Raw genomic sequence first — 19,091 nt, forward strand, 5'->3', positions numbered from 1 at the left:
GCTATGCTGCTTTGAAAACGCACAGCCTCATATCATTGAGGAATTCTTGGCAAGGGAAAGGCGTCGCAACATTCGGACTGGCAGTTTTCTTGTGGCAGTCGTGGCGCGTGCATCTTTTGAGATCGAGAATTTGGATATAGCAGCAGCAACACCCAGCGAGAGCGACAGACCAGACCAGACCAGACCAGACCATAGCAGACAGCAGCAGAGAGTTGGATCAGTTTTCATTGCGGCCAAGGGAGAATAAACAGTAGAGCTGTGGAGCTGCAAAGAGAGAAAACGCTGGAATTCCTGCGAGTTTTGACGTTCGTGCTGCTGTTCCTCATCATATCCTTGTACCTGTATCGATTTGCATTCTAGGATCGCCCAAGGAGACTGCCTACGGGAATTTGGGTGAGACTATTTACACCCTCTCATTGATTGTGTAATCACAATCACAAATACATAGAGTTCTCTCTCTCTCTCTCTCTGTGTGACTTTAAATTCATTTTCGATTCGTTTCTTTCGCCCTCTCTATGATCTGTCTGCGTCTGGCTGCCTGCTCTTGGATGGGACCTTGACGTGGTCTAATTAAAGCCGCAGCAAAGATGCCCAAATTACCAGCAGTTGGCATTGATCTTGGTACCACATACTCGTGTGTTGGCGTTTTTCAACATGGCAAAGTGGAGATCATTGCCAATGACCAGGGCAACCGCACCACGCCCAGCTATGTGGCATTCACGGAGTCGGAGCGTCTGATCGGAGATGCCGCCAAGAACCAGGTGGCCATGAATCCAAACAACACAATCTTCGGTGAGTCTCCCCCAATGCCCTTCCCTGCTTTGTTTCGTATCTAGCATCGCGTCTGTTGTTCTCCCAGCCTCTGTTCTTGAGCTTCTCGATCTATAATGAGTATCCGCGATCTGGTTTAATTACTGTCAAAATATTCATGAATGAATTCCGTGCAGAGATTGTTTATTATCTCGCTTCTCGATTTATTTAAAGAAATTCTCACTTGCTGGCGCCAAAATGCAGGCCAGGCCAGCTCGTGAGCATTTCTGCACCGTCTCACACCTCCTGTGGCGCGCCTCTCCTTTGGTCTTTTGACATATCCACTTGTTGTGTCAGTTCTCTCTCGCTCTCTTGTTGCCCCAAATGGCTGCCACCTTCGCTCGTGTGCCAACCACAATTGCTGCCATGTTTATTGGCATAATTTGTGTCAGCCAAATAAATGCAAAAAAGAAAAGTATCTTGTGGATTGGCCTAGAAGCGGGAAAAACATAAATACTTGTAGGGGAAGCATTGGAATGTCTAGGAAAATGATAGCAGATTTTGCAGTAGTGGGAAAACCTTTACCAAAAATCAAACTTGATGCTTTAAGCTGTCGTAGCTTGAAACTCTATTTTCTTCATATATTTCTGGTGTCTTTCCATCTTTCCTAACATATAAAATACATTTCTTTGAAACTTCCTCCCGATCTTCAGACTCTTCTTCTATTTTATCTCTTCATTTTCCCATCGCTCTAGTTTTCGAGAGATTTGCGGAGCAGGTCTAATGCAAGTCTTCTTCTCTTCTCTTTTTCTTGTACTTTCATTTCAGTGTCAGGGACCGAATAGAATAAAATAGTCCAGAACTGCCAAAAAGAACACACAGATACCAGACCAGACCACAACCATGTCCTGTCCCCGCCCTGCCCCTCTCTCTATATGTGTTAGATAATAAAGTGAATCTGTTGTCCAAGTGCGCTGAGGGTGTTTCATTTTAGATTACTGTGCTCTGACTTGCAGATGCTAAGCGGCTGATTGGACGCAAATTCGATGATGCCACCGTCCAGAGCGACATGAAGCACTGGCCCTTCGAGGTGGTCTCCGACAACGGCAAGCCGCGCATCCGTGTGGAGTACAAGGGCGAGAAGAAGAGCTTCTACCCGGAGGAGGTCTCCTCGATGGTGCTCACCAAGATGCGCGAAACGGCCGAGGCGTATCTGGGTGGCTCCGTCACGGATGCAGTGGTCACGGTGCCGGCCTACTTCAACGACTCGCAGCGGCAGGCCACCAAGGATGCGGGCGCCATTGCCGGGCTGAATGTGCTGCGGATCATCAACGAGCCGACAGCTGCGGCCATTGCCTACGGCCTGGACAAGCAGGGCACTAGCGAGCGCAATGTTCTCATCTTCGATCTGGGCGGCGGCACCTTTGACGTTTCTGTGCTGACCATCGAGGACGGCATCTTCGAGGTGAAGGCCACCGCCGGCGATACTCATCTCGGCGGCGAGGACTTTGACAACCGCCTGGTCAACCACTTCGTGCAGGAGTTCCAGCGCAAGCACAAGCGCGATCTCGGCCAGAACAAGCGGGCCCTGCGCCGCCTGCGCACCGCCTGCGAGCGGGCCAAGCGTACGCTGTCCTCCTCCACCCAGGCCAGCATCGAGATCGACTCTCTGTTTGAGGGCATCGACTTTTACACCTCGGTGACGCGAGCTCGCTTCGAGGAGCTCAACGGAGACCTGTTCCGCGGCACCATGGAGCCGGTGGCCAAGGCTCTGCGCGATGGCAAGATGGACAAGAGCCAGATCCACGACATTGTGCTGGTCGGGGGCTCCACCAGGATACCCAAGGTGCAGCGCCTGCTGCAGGACTTCTTTAACGGCAAGGAGCTGAACAAATCCATCAATCCGGATGAGGCGGTGGCCTATGGCGCAGCCGTCCAGGCTGCCATCCTCCATGGCGACAAGTCGGAGGCTGTGCAGGATTTGCTCCTGCTGGACGTCACTCCCCTGTCGCTGGGCATCGAGACGGCTGGCGGTGTGATGACAACGCTGATCAAGCGGAACACCACCATCCCCACCAAGCAGACGCAGATCTTCACCACGTACGCGGACAACCAGCCGGGTGTGCTCATCCAGGTGTACGAGGGCGAACGGGCCATGACCCGCGACAACAACATTCTCGGCAAATTCGAGCTGTCGGCCATTCCGCCGGCGCCACGCGGTGTGCCCCAGGTGGAGGTCACCTTCGACATCGATGCGAATGGCATCCTCAATGTGAACGCTCTGGAGAAGTCGACGGGCAAGGAGAACCGCATCACCATCACCAATGACAAGGGCCGCCTCTCCAAGGAGGACATCGAGCGCATGGTCAACGAGGCGGATGCGTATCGGCAGGCGGACGAACAGCAGCGGGACCGCGTCAATGCCAAGAACCAGCTGGAGGGCTACTGCTTCCAGCTGCGCTCCACCCTCGAAGACGAGCAGCTGCGCAGCCGCATTAGCGACGCGGACCGCGAGACGGTGCTCCAGAAGTGCAGCGAGACCATCGCCTGGCTGGATGCCAATCAGTTGGCCGAGCGGCCGGAGTACGAGCACCGCCAGCAGGAGCTAGAGCGCATCTGCAGTCCCATCATCGCACGACTCTATCAGAGTGCTGGCATGCAGCAGCCGCCACCAAGTGGTGGATCCGCCAATGGTCCTGCAACAGGTGGCGGCGGCAGCGCTGGACCCACCATCGAAGAAGTTGATTAGAGGATCTGATTGTTCTCTTATCGAAGCAATGCAAATTGACTGTTCCACCCAAAAGACTCTCCAAATTGAAATTCCTTTTGAAACTTTGAAATGTTCCTTCCTTAACCTATTCCTTCAGTGCAAATAAAGAACCAAACTCAGAGCAAATATCAATGGAGAGCTGTAGGAGTTGTAGAGAGCATAGACGGAATGATTTTGAAAACACAAAATTGCATTTATTTCTATTTACTCCCGTATGCAACCAACACTGAACCTTAGATATGTTGTCTACCTTTTCGTAAGTATATAGCATAGGTATGTACATACACATAGGTATATATATATATACGGGATAGTATGTATGTATATGGTAGGCATGTGTATAGGTGTATATAGTGTATTTTCTTTAACGTCTTCTATAGCTTGTATTTTTGTGGAACGGAACGGAACAGAGATCTATGTATAGATAGTAGGGACACAACAAATCATGGAACCAAACTACAGTCAACAACCATGGTATCAAATACTCGTTAGCTATTAGTTAATTATAACAATCAATCGATCGATCGAGTTGGGTTCTTCTAGGGCAAGGGTAAGGGTAAGTTAATATATGTACACATTTGATCTATTCGATTATTGTATTCACTTGAAACGCCTTTTGTAGAAAAATTCGTTAACCGTAAACTAAAATTGACTTGCCACAAAGATTCGATTCATCATTTCTACGTTGGATACAACTACTACAAAGAACTCAAGAGCCTCCTCGTCTGGATCAACATTTTTTGTTTTGATTTATCGCTTAACATAATTATTGATTTAGCTAGATCTCGCGACTGGTGCCTGTCTCTTTACATAGAGAGTTCAGTTTCATCGGGAGTGAACGGTACGAGTGAACAAACAATGAATGTTTTGCTCATAAACTTTCAATTTATAAATTCATTTCGCGTATATTTTATCAGTACTATCTCACCCTAACGATAAACACTAAACACTAGCCTAGACTAAGCTTTAAACTAATCAATTCATGATGATCCATCGAATCGGAACGAATGGGGTCAGGGTGGAAACGATTCGAGTCTCTGAAGAAGGATCCCCGACCCCAGGCGCACCGCATAATCCATCGAATTAATTTGTAAATAACTTCTACAAAACTGTATGACAATACACACACACGTATAAAATGTTTCGATTAACTCTCTCTCCCACTCTCTCTCTTGCTACGTACTTCTAAATATATAATACAATACTAATTTGAGAACTCGCTTAGTTGGTAAACGAAACTTAGCCTAGGCCTAGGAGGGGTAGGCTGCTTAGGCGGCATGGGGCACGGGGCTTACTATGTTACACATAATCTAAGCTGAATCTACAACACGTTTGACGTTCAATTTAATTTGCTACAGCAAATCAGATGAGAACTTTGGGTTTTCTTCGCTTACAATCTACTTGAATACTTTAATACTTGTGTGTATTTATGGATGTCCCCCGGGTTCACGGGGTACCGGGTTAGCTTTAGAGGGCCTCAGTCGATGAGCTGCAGGGACCGTGGTAGCCGTTTGCACTGGCCGGAGACGATTGGGCGGCAGCTGCTCGCAGGGCGCCAGCTCCTCCGCCGCCACAAGCTGAGGTTCCTGGCTGCACCAGCTGCTTGAATGTCCCCTCCAGCCTGGGTGGATACTGTATAGATAGGCGTTTAGAGAGAAAGATTTAATCATTCCGCTCGAGTGATGAAAACTCACCTCTTGATTCTCATCCAGTGACGGCAGCAGCTCGTCCAGTGAGTTGGGCGTCAGGGGCTGGGCGTGGGGATGGTTACTCGACCCAAGGCCCCATGCTGAAGCAACGCCTCACCGATGACTATCTGCGGTTTGTTCTGCGTGAGATGCTGCTGCTGCTGCAGGCGGGCCAGCCGCAGCTTCATCTCCTGCCGGATCTCTTTCTGTTGTGCCTCCTTCTCGAACCGCATCATGCTGTAGCTGCGCACCGAGGAACTCGTGCTGTGCACCGATGCTAGACTTGGTCTTCGAGAACCTAAAAGGAAGCACCAGAACCGGAGACAGTCGTTAACCAAATGAGCCACAAAACACAAACGGATGGAAAGTAGTAAGTAGAAAGTATATTTAAAAGTATTTGCAAGTATTGATTGAACATCGAAGCATCGGCTTAAGAGAGTTAGACATTTACGAAAGATATAGAGAGAAGATAGAGTAAGCGACAGTTCATTCCGAAGCGATTCAAAAGCAGAAGCAGAAGACTAAACGAGTGCGATTAGCTCAGAGATAAGAGAGCGGCAGAGAAGAGTTCAAGCTGGACAAAGTTTCGCCAAAGATTTGTAGCCTCAGTGCTCAGATATTGCTACAACTTTCTCATTTAGGTGTCAAGCCATATATTTAAACTTTAGCCAAGCTTCGTACTCGTTTATACTCTCGTAGGGAAGAGAAGGATGCAGATACATAGAGTCCACACAGGCAAAGTTTTTGTTGCTGGTTTCAAAAAGCCATAAGCCGCAATCGAATTTTGATTTCAAGGCGCACAAGAAGTAGAGTAAGGATAAACTAGAAGAAAATTCGAGCGAGCACACAGAAAGTTGCAGGAAGAACAAACAGACACAGATACATAGTATAAGGTTTAAGGTTTAAGAAGGTAGAAGGAACAGTGGCCATATCGTGTGGAAGTATCGATTGGGTGTGTGTGTCATAGAGCTTGTGTGTGTGTGTGTGTGTGAACTCAATCAAATAGTTTTGGGCAAAGGTCAGCCATAAGTTGAAGGTGGTCTCCGTGCCCTGCCAGCACCAGCAGCCGCCCAGTGGCTGTCTTCCTGCTGCTGGCAGGACCAGCAGGAGCCCCCTCACTGCATGCATAAAGTGTAATTGTGTGTGTTTGTGTGTGTGTGTGTGTCAAAATTTGTTCTTAATTTGCATTGCATTTGATTTATAGTTAATGGCAAAATTGTTAGTGTGTGTTTCGGATATGCTATGTGGAAGTTCGGGGGAGGGGAAGGAATTGCTTTGAACATAGTCACCGCCATATTGCTTCAATATCATCTTGTCAGAGGTTGTATCTTAGGTATCTTTGGATAGCATCAGATAACCGCTTGTGGATCTGTGGATTGGTAACAATCCTCCTCTCAAAATGGAACCATGATATATTCGTACGAAACAATGATTAACATTTCATTATCATTTCAGTTTCTGTGATTTTTTAGCTGGAAAATATCGGTCGTTTGCTGTTTGCTGGATTTATTCTGAACCCTTATCATTATCAGTTTGCGTGTATTGTGTGTGTTATTGTGTTATTGTGTGTGTGTGTGTGTGTCTGGTTATAGTTTAGAAATTATAACAATAGAAACAACTTTTGTATTTGGAAACAGAAGGGAGAGCTCGAAAGCACATTTAACATCGATCATCAAGAGAACATAAAATTTTGTTTCACTTTTCAACTAGTTCGGGAGATAGAATTGTAACCGATTTAAACACTAATTATGCAAGCAATGCGCTGAATCGTATAGGTTGGGGATATATAGATCTGGGATGTGGCTAATATGATGGTGAAATGAAATGAATTTGGGACACACGTAGAAATAATTAAATCTGATTTGAAAGGTAATCGAGAGAGAGCCCTGGCCCACATGTGGGATGCGTGTGAAAGTTGTACAAATGGAACGATCCAACATAATTGGAAATTGATGGGGAATTTAACCATCCAATGGGCGCAATGAATATTATGAATATTATCTCTACAAGTCTCTGAACAGTGTACACTTTTCTATGCATTTAGTAGCTCTACCAATAACAAACAGAATTTAGATAAAAGTAATTCCATCAAGGTAAAGAACACACTTGGGTGGACGAGTATCTCCACCTGATGGAGACACAGAGAGAGAGAGTGTTTGTGGTGGATGCAGCAACAGAACAGAGAGAACAGATACATAATTTAGAATTAGTTTCCATTGTGATGTTTGGAGCTGTTTTGTGGTTGCAGATACGGATAAATGGAGCATGAAGAGATGACGATGATGTGGATATGGATGCAGAACTGCTGCAACGAAGGATGTGGATGTTGAGCGATTGAAGGAGGAGCGACTGAACGACTGATGATTGAGTTGAATTACCGCAAATCGGGGCGTTTCACTCGCCGGCGTGGGGAGTGCGCCAATTTGCAAATGATGCAGCTCGGCGCCGTCAGTGCCGTTGGTATCGCCATAGGTATCGGCATCGCTATAACCATAACCATAACCGTAACTATAACCAGCAGCAGCACCGCTGGCACCACCACCACCACCGACACCACCATGGACATCGCTGTCATGGCCATGTGCGTGTGCCTGTGCGTGTGTGTGTGCTGGGACAGCGCTGGGATCTATGCTATGGGGACCGTAGTCGTCGTCATCATCGTCATGGGTTCTATAATTATTATCAATTCCATTCATGCCCAAGAGGGTCCTAAATCTATCCTGATTCTTCGACCTGGCCGGCGACAGCTCGAAGCTGAGCAGATGCCGCTGATGGTTCAGTTGCTTCTGCAGTTGGCGGTTCATCGAGAGCGAGCTCTCGCAGCTGCGACAACCGCTCGCACTGCCACCGCCACCGCCGCCACTGTTCTCGTCGAGATCGTCGCGCGAATGCTGGCTGCAACCCGCTCCGGATGTGTGACGCGATGAGGCGCGAGAATTTTGTTTGGACACGGCCGCTATGTGACACGATATGAGCAATATGGCGGCCGATCTAGCCGCACCTGTACGAGACGTCGACACCAGTATGCCCTTCGACCCGCCGCCGCCGCCGCCTCCACCTCCGCTTCCTCCACCGCCACCTCCAGCAACACCTCCTCCACCTCCACCACCAGCTCCACCTGCTGCTCCGCTAGCCTGTCCTCCCACCGAAGCCCGTCGCTGCCCAAAGGAGCCAATCGATCCCGTCGAACGTATGCTAGACCGCGACGACGGCCGTGCCGAGTGCACTGTCAGCGGTATCCCTGAAGGCAAGAGAATCAATCAATCCAATCGGTTGCCCTTGCGGCGAAGATCTCAAACCTGTATCGCTGGAGTAAAGAATGGGCGGCGGAATGCTGGCATCCCCGTAGTTGCGGTGCCTGGGGTACTTGGTCTTGCTGAACAAATGCAGCACCATGCAGATGAGCCCTGCCAGCACGGCAATGCCCGTGGAGACGCCCAGCAGCGTGGGCAGATCCGAGCTCAGCTCGCTGAGATCTATCAGAGGAAACAAATCAATCGTTATGATGCACAGTGGAGTGCAGTCTGTCGGCCTTACCTGGCGTGCAAAAGACACGCCGTGTCGGCTTCGTGTAGCTGACCGAGTGGAAGCCGCTGGCACACTGGCACATTGCATTGTGGCGCACCTGAACACAAAGGGAGTTCTCGTCGTTGTAGGTGCACGTCTCATCGTAGAAACACTGATCGCCCAGCTTTTTAGCTGTCAAAGAAACGATCATTAAATGCCATGAAAGAAATGAGAAATTAATGCGGATCTTACGTTTGGCGCAGCCCTTTATCGGTCCCAGCTGCACGGGATAGTTCCGTTCGCATGTGCAGGTCTGCGTCTCCTTGTCGCAGGCCACATGTAGCAGCTTCACGTCGCACTTCAGCTCGTTGCACGGCGCCCCAATGTACTTCCCCTTTGCTGCAATGCGGAAAACAAAACCCATTTGCATCAATAATAAATATTATGCAATTTAATCCACATCAATGTGCAGTAAAAGTCCTCCCCAGCAGTTATGCAGATTTCTAGGACGTGGGCAGCTTTTGCATTTATAATTCGAAATAAAGTTTAGTGTCTGCCGGCATACAAATGTCAGATTATTCTGCTCTTGATGAAATTGTTACTTTCTGTTACATTAAACTGAATCTAACAGTATTGTGGGCCAACCCTCTGCTGGGCTGTTCTGCTGTGATTCTGTGGGTAAGGACCTATGAAATGAACCCATGAATACCCATGAATCATCAACCCCACCGCTGCGGCAGCTGCAGTCCCCAGGTGGAAGGGAAGCTGCATGCCAAAATATAAAAGTTAAGCAACAACAAAACCAACAGCCACGGGGAAACCTTCGACCAACCAGACAGACTGGATGTTGTGCAATTTATGGCGTTCATGATCTCTGGGGCATTCCAGTTGCAGCTTGCGCCGGGAAAATGTCATGGCAAAGCCAACCGAAACGCAACGGAAGTCTAACTAAAAGTAATATCATAAAAATGTTAGGAAGAGTGAAAATAAATTCACATATAATACTTTTTAACTTCGTTTTTAGAGAGCCACAAACTCAAGAGTTTTATTTTATTATTGGCAAAGAATTAATAACGTTGCAAAACTCTTTCTGGATAAAATATTGCTGGAAAATTCGAGCCTCAAGGGTCGAAACGCATTACACTAAGCGACACAATGGTTTTTCCATAAATAACATTTTTATAGAAGAAGTTTTAAGAAATTGTATTTTTTTATAACTTTCTTTTCACATTAAAAACTCAGGAAAGTGTTAAAAAAATTGATTTTTAATCCTTCAAGCAAATCTATCTATAAAAAAAAGAAATTCTCAGACAATTTGTAAGCCCCAAATCTTTCAGAAAAAATTGGTTATCGGTGAAAAAAATCTCTGAATAACATTTAACTTAGATTAAATAATGTATGCCAACTGGATATATTTTCCATATTGAAATTAGCTATAAATTGAATTAATTAAGTCTGTTTTAAGCAGTCTCTACACATTTTTGTGGTGGATTTCGACACACAAAAGCATCCAAAGGCCTCCCTCTGCCACCCAACTGCATTGACCTTAATTTTGAAATAAAAGCCCGAGGGCCTTTTAGTCAGCTGCTTGACCCCACCACACTCACCTGACTTATTATTTAGCAAGGCATCAAGTTCGTCGATATCGTCCGGATAACTGCCATCATAGTCATCGTCAGGCACATTGGCAGCGTCACGTTTCTGTGCGCGTTGTGGTTGTTGCGGCTGCTGTGCCGTCTGCGGATACTCGGGCTGCTGCTGCTGCTGCTGCTGCTCTGGATGGTGTTTGAGTTGGTTCAGATCAATGGCTGATGAGAGATTCAGAGCCAGCGCCGTGTGCGAGGCCGAGGCAGACACGGAGACGGACGCATGGAGGAGCAGGAGGCAGCCATAGAGGAGCATGGCCTGACAGAGCTGCATGGCCATCAGATGGCAGCCGTGTGGGTGTGGATGCTGCTGCTGCTGTTGTTGCTGTTGCTGTTGCTGGTGTGGCGGCTGCCTGCTGGGTGTGGTGGCCAGTTGCAACGCCAACAGCTGCAGTCGCTGCAAAAGACGCGGCAACGTTAACTTCTCCATTTTGACATTTTTGTCGTCGCTGTTCAACGCTGCTCGCCCCAACGCCGTGGCAATTGTTCGAAAACTTTTGCCATTCGGGCCGAAAAGTTTCAATTGTTGTGTGCACTTTTGATGTCGCTTTTGTTTCAGTTTTCTGTTTCTCTTGCAGTTGCACTTGCACTTGCAGTTTCCGCTTGGTTAGTGGCTCAGTTCGGTTGGTTGGGTGCTCCGTTTGTCTCCTCCTTTTTCGGACAAATTGGCCAGCAGCCCCCTGGTGCTCACGTTACGGTCGTGTACGTCATGCGACCCACCGCTGCAGCGTAGCCTTTGCCTTTTCCTGCCGTCTGCCACCGTCAAGGGGCCGACTTGCTGCTCGCTGTGACCCGCCGACCTGCATGATAATTTTATATAATTTTACCCTGCAAGGCGGTTGCTTGTTTTTGCTGCTGCTGCTGCTGCTGTTTCTGTTGTTTCTGCGGTTGCGGTCATCAACGTCATCATCTTCGAGTGACCCACTAACCAATGGTGTGTGTGTGTGTTGCATGCACCACCTAGACTGCCTCCTGTTGCGCCACCCCCTCCTCCTGCTGGTGGTGGGGTATTAGTTCCATGCAACTTGCAGATTTATGGCACGAACTTTGAATCTAGGTTGGTCTTCTGCCACTGCTACCGCTCGTTATCCCCGCCTGAAATTGAACGGGAAAAAAAGGGTCAAGCATATAAATTTGAATATTTGTGGCATGTCTCGAATATAATCGTACATAAGCAGAGCATTTCGTGATTATTTAATCATAATATCAATCATTTTACAATGAAACTCCCATTCAATCCTCAACTTTTACTAGAATCAAAATGTTGCTTTTATTCTGCTATAATTTCACATTAGACAATGGGATACAATACTTCGGATGCCACTCCGCATTGATTGTTGTTGTTGCGTGCCATGCGGATGTAGCCGTTCTCGCCCCACTGACTGCCCCATGAGTTCTTGAGCAGCCAGTAGTCGCCGGAGAGGGGATCGGTGCCGTAGCCCACAACCAGGAGGCCATGATTAACGCTGACTTTGCTGCAGTAGGAATCGTGGAAAACGCCGCCCTTGTATAACTGTATCGAGTCCGCATCGATGGACACCGCCAGAGGACCTCGAAGCAGAGCCTGCGCCATTATCCGCTCGTTGCCCGGGGGCAGGAACACGGCATTAAAGACGCGGGCAGCGCTGGCTGCTGGACGATAGCGACAGACGTTGGCGTCTCCCTGGTAAGGGTAGGACGATTCGGTGTCGATGCCACCCAACTGCTCCGTGCAGCCCATGGCCCTCCAGGTATTGTAGCCCTGCTCCGATCCCAGGCAACAGTCGACGAGGTTCTGCTCAGACAGCGACTGCAGATGACCGTATTTGATGGCGTAACGACTCTCGATGACTCCCGTGGCAGCAAAGGACCAGCAGGTGTTGAAATTCCCCTGATCCTTGACCTCGGTCACAGCATGACGGCTCCGCCAATCCACAGCTCTTGGTAGAGCTCCCAGCTCCACATCCGGCGGCATAAAGTGGACATCCCCCAAGCCCTTGGAGGGTTGTACCCCACGGAGTAGTAGTTCTTTGAACTCCTTTGGCGACATATCCGCAAACCGATTGATCCCCAACAGATGACTCTCCTGACCCACGGCCCAGCGCTTATTGTGCTCGGCTATCCGCTGTCTGTTGTCCACGAAAATAAGGAACCGGCGGCGATGCTCCTCCACCGAATGGTAGCTCTTGTTGTGGTGCACTTGGAAGTCCTCCCACTCCGACCAAACGGCCGTGCCATGGACGATTGATAGGAGGGAAAATAAAACAATCAAAGCCTGGAACTGCATTCTCTCCAACAATTCTAAAGCGCAACTGATTGAATCCATGGAACAGGGACCCTATTTATGGGATCATCTCATGCAGCGATCGCGCAATCAGAACTCCCTGCATTCCTCTGATTCATAACAATGGTCATGGTGCTCCAAACCACAGAGATATTTCCAGTTCAAGATAACTTTTTAAATCTTCCTTCGACTCACAGAACCCATCAGTAACTCTTCCAAGATTTATTCCGCACAATTTCCACCTTGAGTTCCAAAAGTTGCTTCATCCAAAAGTTTCTTCCATCGCAAAGTCCCGACAAAGCACAAATCTAACAAAAGAAAGCCACACACAGCTGGCTTCAAAGACAAACTAAAGAAATGTTTGTTTGCTCTTTGCTTTTGTGCCACAATATTTGTCCACGATCTATGCAAAATTCAAATTTCGGCCAGACTATAAATGCCAGAAGCCCGAACGGAGAAAAGCTCATTTTGAGTTCGCAAAGTTCCCGAAACAGAAAGCAAAATGAAGTTGTTGATGGTCCTCACATTGGCTGTACTGATTGCCCACGTGGCGGTGGCTCAAGTAACGAGCGATCCTGATTATGCGTACGATGAATCGGATTTGGCTGAGGGTGACTATCCTGAGGACTCGGCAGATGGTTCCAACACTGGCGTAGAAGAGAGCGGAGATGGCGATGACGCTGACGCTGACGCTGACAGCGGTTCTGATGATACTGAAGATGATGATGAATCGGAAGCCATCACAGTTGCCCCAACGCCAAAGCCAAAGACCCAAAACAAACCCAAGAAAAATGCTGCCGCCAAAAAGAACAACAACAAGAGGAACAACGTGGCACCCAAGCGTCGCGCTGCAGCGGCCAAGAAGCAGCAACAGGCCAAGAAGCAAGCCGCTGCCAAGAGGCGGACACCTGTTGCAGCCAAGAAGCGGACCAACGCTGCTGCTGCCAATAATCGCAGGCGCTCTGGTTAAACATTTGCATGAAAATAATAATTGAATCATCTAAATAAAAAGTTACTGAACGGTGTCGGTCCATGTAAATATTTTGAAATGTAAAACTTATGAGAAATCATTCCACGTTCTCCAGTATAGATGTGTGTTTGTGGATGAACATTTAGTGTTCCAGAAAGATACAAATGTTTTCTCAAAACTAGTACCGATAGAAGCTTTTATTCTTTATGGATTGTGGATCTACGATGGTTGAAACTTACAAATATTTGTGTACAAATAAAATGGAATAAATAAGGGAATATGTTCCTATTAGATAATATATATCTCACTGGTTGTTTTACGCAATGTCTATTAATTAATTGTTTACTTTATGTTTATTTGGTGCTATCCAGAAAACCCAAAATCTATTCTTCCTGGCTTCGTTCTTTGCCTTAAAAAAAGATCCAAGTTCCAGTTGCTTCAATGGTAAAAACATCAACAAAGACAAGACACACACAGATGGTCAAACAATGGAAAAGCTCTCCATATAAAAAGTTCACAAATTTATGAACAATAGAAAGAAAAGCAAACTAAATCGTTGGAACAAATAAAAGAATAAAAGATAAGACATGTATCTCTGCTTTGAAAACCCTATAAATAACAAGAGCTCAGGCACATTTCATTACTTTAAATTCTCGAATTTAAATCGTGTTAAAGATCCCGAACAAAATGAGATTTTTGTTAGTGCTAACCGTGGCCATATTGGTCTGTGCCTCTGTGCTCGCTGCTGAAGATGCATCGGATAACGCTGAGTATGACTATGATGATGATGACTATGAATACGACGAAGATTATAGCTCTGGGGAATCTGGAGATGAGAGTTCAAGTGAGAACTCGAATCAAACTACAACGGGAGCGAGTCCGAGCAACGACTCGGGAGTGAGCAATGGAAGCTCTGGCAGCAGCGCATCCGAAGACACTTCGGTAGAGGAATCGGACGACAGTTCTGAAGATACCTCCGCGGAAACTAATGCGGGATCAAGCGAAGTGAGCCCCACTCCAGTAACACCCCCAAAGGCAAATCCAGCCACACCGAAAAAAACCCAGAAGCCTGCCGCCACCAAAAACAGCAACAAGAAGAACAAGCAGCGCAAGCGAACCACAGCAGCGCCCAAGCGACGCACCACAGTGGCACCGAAGCGTCGCCAGCCAGTGGCCGCACCCATCAAGAAGCAGACACCTGTGGCAGCCAAGAAGCGAGCCACCGTGGCAGCAAACAAACGTAAGCAGACTTCGGGTTAAATTAGGCAAAGAGCTTAAGGAAATTTGTTAAGAATTTCTGCCTATAAATATATGGAAGCGTACATATCCCTGTGTCCATCCATGTATCCGTAACAGAGGAAATCACTGAATAAAAATGATATTTCAATATCAATGTTTTCCAAGATTGTTTCTTAATCACATGCACAAAATAAACTTAAGTTTGAACTGCAGTAAATATGTGACTATTGTGTGGAGGTTTATTGGCTCAGATCTGCCGGGTATACGCATAAATTAAGAATAAAATAGAAGCAGGATGGACCCTACTCCTCAGCCACACAAGGCTGACTTTCAGTTTGTGGTGCCTACTTTCAGGCATTGGGTTTAACACTTGAATGCGCAGCAGCTCTGCGCCATTTCTGGCCATGCTTAGAGGGGAACCAATAGTGTCCATAAATGGTAATTAGAACCCACCCACACCCACACCCACACCCAGGGACAGACACTTAATTACTGATGCGCAAAGAGCAGGCATCAGGGCGACAATTGTTTACGGGCAACAACAACAGCAACTACAATGGCCGCAACCGAAGACAGCAGCATCGGGTGGCACAATGGGTCCATTGTTTTCGAATTCATAGCCCAACATCCTGACATCCTGACAGCGGCATTGCCAGCTAGAAATCCCGTGTAGCCATTGCACTGCGGCGCACACACAAAAGCCACTTCGCATCCAAGTGTTTGTGTGCCCAGGAGAGATAGCAGCCAGCTCTCATGCACGAGTAGTGGCAGCCACCGCCACCGCCACCGCCACCACCATCGCCACCAACCCCACCCACACACACACTCGCGCGTCACCCGCTGCGGCAGCTTAGTGGGCAGAAAGTGTGGAAGTGTGGCAACAATCTGAATCATCCTTTTAGCTATCCCTTTTCCCAACTCATTCACATCAGCGCTCAAATCAGAGAGAAGTCCGGATACAACCAGTTGGTGGCGAAACATGTAACGAGCAGAGGTCATCAGAAAGGATATTTACATCAGCTTTTATGGTACATCTAAAAAACCTCTGCACATCTAGTTATACTACCAGAAGGGATAAATAAATAGATAAATACTATCGATCCAAATGCAGGAACACCTTAACCATGTAAGACGTTTCGTTTATTCCCGATCCATCAGCCAAGTCTTGTTGCAGGGGTAGAGAGACAATCCTAATAATCTGTTAATCGATTTTCTGTGCTCCCTTTTGCAATAGTTTCTTCGTCTTTTGCTTATTTTCACTGTCGAGTAATACAGACAGGCACATGTCTGAGGAGTACAGGGTACATTTGACTTGGCAGCGTTCTGTGGATGCAAGTGTAACTGGAAGCAGCAGTAGGAGGAGGCGGATGAGGAGGACCGACTGGCGTCGTGGCAATGTTAATAGTATCTGTGGCTGATGCCTTAAGAGGAAAATGCGATAATGTGCGCTAAACAATGAACAATGCAGAAATGGCATAAAAATAGCCAGAAGTGGGATATGTATGTGGAGTGGGTCGGTGCGGTGTATTGTGCGCCGCTGAATGACAGAAATTATAATGGAGAATGTGCTTCGCCTTGGTGTCTGAGGATGATGGTATCCCTGCTGTTGGCACTTATGATGTGAATGATGATGGCAAGTGTCTGATGTACTCTATATGTACAAAGATCCCTACAGTTCATATGCATGTAGGTGTGGCTGCTGACGTTGATGGGCACACATCAAAATCTAGATTTTGTTCCTGACATTTACACAGCTAAAATGGGAGCAACTTGATGGTGCAGGATGTTTAAAAGTTATACTCGTAGACCTGCCAATGCTAATTTGTTGTGTAGTTTTCTATAAATACTCATTAATGGAAAACAATTTTAATTTTCCGCTCCCTTTCGATGCTTTATTTTCGCATTATTTTGTGGTGTATAGCGGAGGAGGAGGAGTGGAGTAGAAGAATCAAAAGTTTCGTTTCGCTGGAACAACAAATATCCAACCAACCTGACGGTGGGCAAAAGTGTTTATGTAATTACGGGCCCGTTTCGTGGACTTCGGGAGGAGGCGGAGGAAGGTCAAGAGAGAGAGAGAGAGGGAGAGTAAATAGCAAAGAGCAGAGCAATTTATGTAAGTGCGAGATATTTTTATGTCCCAACGAACCATTAAGGGGACTGCATAATGCAATTTGTGCCCAACTCTTTGCATATAAATTTTCAGTCAGCGGCAGCTAACGGAAATGCATGTCCAATGGATGAAGAGAGGGGGCCGAAAAGGGAAGGACAGAGACGGCTTGGGCTTAGTGGATAGTGACAGGGGGGGACATGGGGACAGGGAGCACGAGAGAGCGATGATACAGTAACGGTAGAACGGAAGCAACGAACGCAAACATCATCCTGCTGCATTCTGCATCGCCGCTCTCCACTGCTTCGGCTCTCACTTCGTGCACTGTTTTCGCTCTCGCGAGAGCCGTACGCCCCCTGAGAGTGCTGTTGATTCTAGCGGTACATAAGACTTTGCGAAGCATGCACTTTTATTTGTATGTATTTGGATGTGTTTGTGTGTGTGCCCTGCTGCTGCTTTTAGGCACTGATAAAGGCAAATTTACATATGCCGCTGGCCCTCCCACTTCAATTTCGAAACCTCTCATCTGAGAGTTCGGCAACGGCTTGGCTTTCGGCTCCTCACAAACATACATACACTGCCGTTTAAAATGTAGGTTACACACAGCACCGACAAAATCGCGTAGAAACCCACACACCCACGTACAGGCATATGTACGAATGAATGTGTGCAAAAATACACACATGCATGCATTCACACGTGCACACAATCAAATACTTTGCCTGTGCTTTCTCTTTTTTTACCTGTGTGTTCTGTCCTGCACACACGGCTAATAAAACTTTTACATTTTCGGCTCTCCGAAGCAGAACTTAACTAATTCAAAATTGTGGTCTCCCCGAGGCTCAAAAATGTATGTTCGCAAATCTCAATTCCCATTAGATTTAAGTGAATAACACCATGCCTTGGTCCATGGTTAATTTGTAACTCCAACCTCTATTCAAATATTTATTACTGTAATTTTGTTTCCTCTTTTGCTCGCAATTTTATCTAGAAGCCCGTCAAGGCTATGCGGCATCCTGCTCCAGCTCATTGTTAATTTACATGTACATATGTATGGATACGATATAAATTGTTTTTGTCGACTTTTTCTGTGTGTATGTATGTGGGACCATGGAAGAAAATGTACCAACAATTGTGTTACTCCAACATAGAGCTACATAATAGGTTTTGTATGTATGTGTCCACATAGATTCATGCATACGTTTGTACATACATATGTACCCATCCTTTTTACGTATAATCTAAAGAGCCTAAAAAAACGGCCGAAAGCTAATCAGGAAAAATCAAAGTTTGATTTGATTTACAACATTTTTCGCATCGGCACTCTTTACCTCGTTGTGTGTCCTCCAGCTCCTGTTCTTGTCGATGCTCCAATTAACGGCACATTGTATTTGCCTCTTTCGCCCGTTGATTCGCATTAAAACTTTCACATAATTCGCCAAACTTTGTGTGCCTCTAATCACTTAACTTTTCCCATTTAGCGCACACGATTCAATTAAATAGTAATGCAATTTTAACTTCGATATCATCAACGCACACTTCTTTGGGTGCAGTAAGTACATTTAACTTCCACGTCCACCACTTAAACATTTATAGAACACTATATTTTGAGCCATGTACGATGCGAACTTCCGTAACGAATATGTTTTTGCAAGGGGCACTTGTCCTTATACGTATACGCACTTCCTCCTTTTGCCCAAAAAATAGTGTGACCGTGATCAACTTTACCGTCTGACCCCCGCCAATGTTCAAGAAATACAGTAAATATACCGAAGAAAACACGAAGTTAACCCACTTGGCTGCCTTTATTAAATAGGTGAACAAATTGTGTTTAGCCGCGATAATGAGGTTTTTAAATTCTTTTTGTAGATTCATCGTTTCTCTATAATCCGGTAGCTCTCTTTCCAGCAATGTGAAAACTAAAAGTTCTTGTCAAACTTTAGCTTACCTCCCATTGCTTGATTCATATCCATAGTTGGCCTTATGCTAGTTCAATCAGGTCCAATCAAGTTGTTCAGTCATATTCAAATAGGTTCAAACACATTGTTATAAGGTGTTCAATCTTATTCAATCATTTTTAATCATTTTCAAGCCTGTGCCAGCATTTTTAATCAGGATCGGTCCTTTTCAATCAAGTTGGTGAAGTTCTTT

General features: G+C 46.5%; 5 protein-coding genes across 7 annotated transcripts; 3 read left to right on the forward strand and 2 right to left on the reverse strand.

The window, feature by feature from the left end:
- The first annotated feature begins 66 nt into the window (after window positions 1–66).
- On the forward strand, window positions 67–3,656 carry LOC117895334 (heat shock 70 kDa protein cognate 1). 3 transcript variants are annotated; one of them, XM_034802910.1, is made up of 4 exons: window positions 67–305; window positions 361–393; window positions 583–792; window positions 1,767–3,656. In XM_034802910.1, exons 3-4 carry the CDS (start codon window positions 588–590, stop codon window positions 3,497–3,499), a joined length of 1,938 nt encoding a protein of 645 aa, XP_034658801.1. In that variant the 5' UTR covers window positions 67–305; window positions 361–393; window positions 583–587; the 3' UTR covers window positions 3,500–3,656. The 3 variants fall into 3 exon arrangements, with proteins under 3 accessions (XP_034658801.1, XP_034658800.1, XP_034658799.1); XM_034802909.1 differs by having other exon boundaries at window positions 68–305; window positions 577–792; XM_034802908.1 differs by having other exon boundaries at window positions 68–393; window positions 577–792.
- Window positions 3,657–4,391: 735 nt separating this feature from the next.
- Window positions 4,392–18,620, reverse strand: LOC117895336. Its single transcript, XM_034802913.1, is given in 10 exon segments — window positions 4,392–5,152; window positions 5,215–5,273; window positions 5,276–5,506; window positions 8,210–8,449; window positions 8,508–8,684; window positions 8,746–8,907; window positions 8,968–9,114; window positions 10,323–10,429; window positions 10,475–11,456; window positions 18,272–18,620. Coding segments are annotated over 9 exon segments (1,605 nt in total). The 5' UTR covers window positions 10,792–11,456; window positions 18,272–18,620; the 3' UTR covers window positions 4,392–4,987.
- On the reverse strand, window positions 11,653–12,627 carry LOC117893319 (cathepsin L1-like). Its single transcript, XM_034799906.1, has one exon. The coding sequence runs from the start codon at window positions 12,625–12,627 to the stop codon at window positions 11,653–11,655; it is 975 nt and encodes a 324-aa protein (XP_034655797.1).
- LOC117895337 (pre-intermoult gene 1 protein-like) lies at window positions 13,075–13,616 on the forward strand. Its single transcript, XM_034802914.1, has one exon. It carries the CDS (start codon window positions 13,127–13,129, stop codon window positions 13,592–13,594), a length of 468 nt encoding a protein of 155 aa, XP_034658805.1. The 5' UTR covers window positions 13,075–13,126; the 3' UTR covers window positions 13,595–13,616.
- Window positions 14,282–14,854, forward strand: LOC117893321 (bifunctional lysine-specific demethylase and histidyl-hydroxylase NO66-like). Its single transcript, XM_034799909.1, has one exon. It carries the CDS (start codon window positions 14,282–14,284, stop codon window positions 14,852–14,854), a length of 573 nt encoding a protein of 190 aa, XP_034655800.1.
- Window positions 18,621–19,091: the final 471 nt, after the last annotated feature.

This window comes from Drosophila subobscura, chromosome J, assembly GCF_008121235.1.
Source record: "Drosophila subobscura isolate 14011-0131.10 chromosome J, UCBerk_Dsub_1.0, whole genome shotgun sequence".
Classification (NCBI taxonomy): Eukaryota; Metazoa; Arthropoda; class Insecta; order Diptera; family Drosophilidae; genus Drosophila; species Drosophila subobscura.

Coding starts and splice junctions, on each gene's coding strand:
- LOC117895334 (XM_034802910.1), top strand. CDS start 588: ATGCCCAAATTACCAGCAGTTGGCATTGATCTTGGTACCACATACTCG. Junction 793..1,766: donor TCCAAACAACACAATCTTCG/GTGAGTCTCCCC, acceptor TCTGACTTGCAG/ATGCTAAGCGGCTGATTGGA.
- LOC117893319 (XM_034799906.1), bottom strand. CDS start 12,627: ATGCAGTTCCAGGCTTTGATTGTTTTATTTTCCCTCCTATCAATCGTC.
- LOC117895337 (XM_034802914.1), top strand. CDS start 13,127: ATGAAGTTGTTGATGGTCCTCACATTGGCTGTACTGATTGCCCACGTG.
- LOC117893321 (XM_034799909.1), top strand. CDS start 14,282: ATGAGATTTTTGTTAGTGCTAACCGTGGCCATATTGGTCTGTGCCTCT.